The 5689-nt window shown below is 37.5% G+C and overlaps 1 gene segment (V, D, J or C); it reads left to right on the top strand.

Moving 5' to 3' along the window:
- Positions 1-4565: 4565 nt before the first annotated feature.
- LOC109118388 lies at positions 4566-5136 on the top strand. The segment is given in 2 exon segments: positions 4566-4631; positions 4733-5136. Coding segments are annotated over 2 exon segments (453 nt in total).
- Positions 5137-5689: the final 553 nt, after the last annotated feature.

Here is a 5689-nt window from a genome sequence, read left to right as displayed (position 1 = left end):
CACTTTATTTTCATCTTTTCATTCTCTCACATTTTTTTCTTTTCCCTTTTTGTTCTTCCCCTACGTATCACACCTTCCCTACACCTTTAGCTCCTTTCCTCCCATTTCTAAATGTCAGTAATCTTATTAGAATCTTATGCATTGTTGCAGAATATTCACACCAGGGAAACTATTTGGTATTTACACATGTGGGACTTATTTATTTCACTTAGGAGTATATCTTCAATATGTATCCATTTTCCTATGAATGAATCTATTCTCTCGCTCTTTATGGCTGAGTAATATTCCATTTTATAGAAAAACCACAACTTCTTTATCCAGTTTCCAACGGATGGGCAAATAGGTTGTTTCCAAGATTTAGCTATTACAAACTGTGCCGCTATAAACATGGGTGCACATACTTCTCTGTGATATGATTCTTTTAGTTCTCTTGGAAAGATACCCAACAGAGGGATGGCTGGGTCAAATGGAACCTCCAGTCCAAGCTCTTTGAGGTATCTCCATATTGATTTCCATAGTGGTTGCACTAGTCTGCACTCCCACCAACAATGGAGGAGGGTTCCTTTCTCCCCACAACCCCGCCAACATTTGTTATTGTGTGATTTCTTGATAGCAGCCATTCTTTGTGGGGTGAGGTGGAATCTCAGTGTTGTTTTCATCTGCATCTCTCGAATGACCAGTGATGTGGAACATTTTTTCATATATTTTCTTGCTGCTTTCACTTCTTTGTATGAGAAATGTCTGTTCATTTCGGATGCCCATTTTTGGATCGGGTCTTTATATTTGGGGGGACTGATTGTTTTGAGTTCTTTATATATCCTTGATAATAGTCCTTTGTCTGAGGTACAGCTGGTAAAAATTTTTTCCCACATTGTAGATTGTCTCTTAGTTCTGCTAATGGTTTCTTTTGAAGTACAGAAGCTTTTTAGTAAGATGAGATCCCAGTTGTTGATTCTTTCTGCTAGTTCCCGTGCTACTGAGGATTTGTTCATAAAGTCTTTTCCTATACCAATGTCTTCCAGAGTTCTGCCTAACTTACTTTCCAGCAAGTTTAATGTTTCTGTTTTAATATTTAGATCTTTAATCCATTTGGATTTTAATTTAGTGCATGGCGAAAGATAAGGGTCTAATTTTAATCTGTGACAGGTTGATATCCAGTTTTTCCAACACCATTTATTAAAGAGGCTATCTTTCCTCCACTGAGGATGGTGAGCTCCTTTGTCGAAGATGAGGTAGCTGAGTACATCTGCATTTGTTTTTGTGTCTTCCAGTCTGTTCCATTGATCCTCAGGCCTATTTCTTTGCCAGTACCATGCTGATTTTATCACAGTGGCTTTGTAGTATAGTTTCAAATTGGGAATTGTTACACCTGGTGCCATGTGACTGTTGCCTATAATGGCTTTTGCTATTCTAGGTCTCTTGTGGTTCCAAATGAATTTTTGGATTCTTTTTTCTAGTTCTGTGAAATATAGTGTTGGAATTTCAATTGGCATTGCATTGAATGTATATAGCAGTTTCGGTAGTATGGCCATTTTCACTATGTTGATTCTTCCTACCCAGGAGCAGGGGATATCTTTCCATTTTTTTATATCCTCTTCGATTTCTTTTTTCAGAGTGCTGTAGTTTTCAGTGTAGAGATCTTTTGTTTCTTTTGTTAGATTGATTCCTAGATACTTCATTTTTTTGGATGCTATTGTAAAAGGAATTTTTTCCCTTATTTCTCTTTCTGTCTGTCTGTTATTTGTGTATAGAAAGGCTATTGATTTTTGGGTATTCACCTTGTATCCAGATACTTTACTGAATCTGTCAATTAAGTCTAGAAGTTTTTTGGTGGAGTTTTTTGGATCTTCAATGTAGAGTATCATATCATCAGCAAATAATGATAGTTTAACTTCTTCCTTTCCTATCTTTATTGCTTTAATTTCTTTCTCTTGTCTAATTGCTGTGGCTAATGTTTCCAGAACTATATTGAAGAGAAGTGGCGATAGTGGGCATCCTTGTCTTGTTCCTGATTTTAACATGAAGGTTTTCAGTTTTTGGCCATTCAATATGATGTTGGCTGATGGTTTTTCATAAATAGCCTTTATTAAATTGAGGTATAGACCATCTATTCCAATTTTTTGCAGGGTTTTTATCATGAATGGGTGTTGAATTTTATCAAATGCTTTTTCTGCATCTATTGAGAGGATCATATGGTTTTTGTCCTTGACTTTGTTAATATAATGTATTACATTCACTGACTTTCGTATGTTGAACCACCCTTGCATCTCTGGAATAAATCCGACTTGGTCATGATGGATGATCTTCTTAATAATCCTCTGTATTCTGTTTGCTAGTATCTTATTAAGGATTTTTGCATCTATATTCATTAAGGAGATTGGTCTGTAGTTCTCCTTTTTGGTTGTATCTTTCTCTGGTTTGGGAATCAGAGTGATACTTGCTTCCAGGAATGAATTTGGAAGTATAGCTTCTCTTTCAATTTCATTGAAAAGTTTGAAGAGTAATGGTAGTAGTTCTTCTCTAAATGTCTTGTAAAATTCAGCAGTGAATCCATCAGGGCCTGGGCTTTTCTTTGTTGGTAAGTTTTTAATTACATTTTCAATTTCACTGATTGTGATTGGGGTGTTTAAAATGTTTTTATCTTCTTCGTTCAACTTTGGTAATTCATAAGTATCTAGAAATCTGTCCATTTCTTCTGTGTTTTCCATTTTATTAGAGTACAGGTTCTCAAAGTAGGTGTTCATGATCCTCTGGATTTCTTTCGGATCTGTTGTGACTTCGCCTTTTTCATTCCTAATTGCATGGATCTGAGCCTTTTCTTTCCTTTTTTTGATAAGATTAGCTAAGGGTTTGTCAATTTTATTTATTCTTTCAAAAAACCAGCTCTTTGTTTCATTTATTTTTTGTATCGTTTTCTTAATTTCAATTGCATTGATTTCTGCTCGGATCTTTATAATTTCCTCTCTTGTTCGAGCTTTGGGTTTTTCTTGCTCTTGTTTTTCTAGGAGTCTAAGTTTCATCGTTAAGTTGTTTATTTGAGCCCGCTCTGTTTTCCTAGTGTGGGCATTCAATGTTATGAATTTTCCACGTAGAACTGCTTTCATTGTGTCCCAAAGATTCCTGTATGTTGTATTGGCATTCTCATTTATTTGTAAAAACTGTCTAATTTCTTCTTTAATTTCCTCTGTAATCCATTGATTGTTTAGGAGAGTGTTGTTCAGTTTCCATGTGCTTGTGAAGTTTCTATAGTTTCTTGTGCTATTGATGTCTAGTTTGATTGCACTATGATCTGATAATAAACAGGGGATGACTTCAATTTTTTTGCATTTATTTAGACCTGTTTTGTGAGCCAATATGTGGTCTATTTTGGAGAATGATCCATGTGCAGCCGAAAAGAATGTATATTCTGGTTTTTGGGGGTGGAATACTCTATAAACATCTATTAAGTCCATGTGTTCCAAAGCTTGGTTCAGTTCTATTATTTCATTGTTGATTTTCTGCCTAGTAGATCTGTCAATTTGTGATAGTGGGGTATTTAAATCCCCCACTACAATTGTATTAGTGCTTATTTGGTTTTTCATGTTACTTAATATTTGTTTTTGATTGAATTATTGATGATACTTATTGCTTTTGGAGTGAAAAGTAATCTCACTGTTATTTAAATTTGCATTTCCCCAATGACCACATTCCTCAAAAAACTAAAAATGCGGGTTCCATGTGACCTAGCTAATCCCCTTTTAGGTATATATCCAAAGGAGTTATAAACAGCATACCATGGTGTTGCATGAATAACCATATTTACAGGAGCACAATTCATAGAACATACATCATGGAGATAGCCTAAATGCCCCTCAACAGATGAATAGATACAGTAAAGGTGGTATTCATGTACACTGGAGAACTACCCATTGATGAGAAAAAATAAACTTGAGATGTTTTTAGGTATATGGATGCATCTTCAGACCATAATCTTAAGTGAAATTAATGAGATACTCAAGTTTAAATATCATATTACTTCTCCTCTGTGAGAAACCCAAAGTGTAAGTAAGGGCGAAAATAGATATTGGAAGTAGGAAGGACTATGTAAAATGGGAAGAGGAACAAGAAAAGGAAATAAGGAGAGAAAAGGGACTTTCAAAAAAAGAGAGAGACTAAAAGGGAAAAAATGGAAACAGCTTTTCTAAATGAGGAGAGGGAAATTATTCAAAGGAGTGGAGGGAAACGGGAAAAAAAGGACTAACATATATTATGTACAAGTACAAATTCCACATGATGAAAGTGATCATTATGGGTGGCAGTCATGTACTAAAAACAAATAAAGAGTAAAAACTTCAATAAATAACACTCTAGACCAGGTGTATGCGCCTACTCAGAGAAAATACCGAGAACTACTTTCTCTTATGCCAACTGAACTTCTGCAGAAATATGAAAGGACCATATGCGTATAAACCAAAATCCCCCTAGCCTGCATCTGATTATTTGCATATTGGTTCCTCAGAAACCACAACATATTCAGAGCTCTTTTAAGGGATGATCATGAGAGAACAGGACTGCTTAGCCTGGGGAAGAGCTCAGAAACAAAATGGATTTTCAGGCTCAAATTTTGAGCTTGCTGCTGGTCAGTGTCACAGGTAAGATGGAAATGAAGCTCTGTATACTGTGTGGCATTAAGATATCCTGTGTCTCTATTGGTACTAACTTCTATCTCTTTTCATCTCACCCACTTGACCAGTGTCCAATGGACAAACTGTGCTCACCCAGTCTCCAGAATCCCTGGCTGCTTCCCCAGGGGACAGGGTCACCATCACCTGCACGGCAAGCTCCAGTATAAGCACCAGTGGGTTGCACTGGTACCAACAAAAGCCAGGAGCCTCTCCCAAGCTCTTGGTATATGGCACCTCCAAACTGGCCTCTGGAGTCCCAGCTCGCTTCAGTAGAAGTGGATCAGGGACCTCTTACTCTCTCACAATCAGCAATGTGGAGGCTGAAGATGCTGCAATCTATTACTGTCAGCAGGGTAGTAGCTATCCATCCACACAGTGCTACACACTGCAACAAAAACCCCTTCAGCTCCTCAGAGACCAGCTGCTTCCACCTGAGTGGCTGGGACCTGACAGGGGTTTTACATGTGAGTGAACCTCCCAACTGATCTCCCAGCTGAGCCAGCACTGAAAGCTATTCAAGGGTATTTGCGCCCCAAGAGTGAATGGTAGATATGTGCATAATATTGATGGGATGAGGTTATCACAGAGCCATTTCTATGGCAGCCTGTGCAGAGTAGCTGTGGGTGCTGATGCTGCTGTCTTCAACTGAGGATTGATCTGGACAGGGTGGTTCTGGGATTTTCAACAAATATATGGTGACTTGGGAAAAGCCCACTGCCACAGTTGTTTTCCATCTTGTGTGTACTAATGATGGAAAAATCACATTCTGGTCAAGGAACAAGGCTATGCTCACAGAGAGAAGACATGTTTTGTTTCCTTTAGTCTTCAGTATCCTAACTTGCATACATTTGTATATACTATAAATATAATATGAGCACTCTTTTCCAATCCCATTTCTCTGAATCTATATTACTTTTGCCACTCCCTTCTTTTTAAGAAAAGAGGCTAGCTTCTTGAGGGTGTCTCTCAAGGTCTTGCCTTTTTGGAGATGCATATGTGAGGAATGAACTTCAGGAGGCAGGTGC

This window comes from Fukomys damarensis, unplaced genomic scaffold, assembly GCF_012274545.1.
Source record: "Fukomys damarensis isolate Sample0158 unplaced genomic scaffold, DMR_v1.0_HiC HiC_scaffold_2, whole genome shotgun sequence".
In the NCBI taxonomy this organism is placed as follows: domain Eukaryota; kingdom Metazoa; phylum Chordata; class Mammalia; order Rodentia; family Bathyergidae; genus Fukomys; species Fukomys damarensis.
Note: the sequence above shows the minus strand (reverse complement) of the source record. Positions and strands in the feature narration are given on the sequence as shown.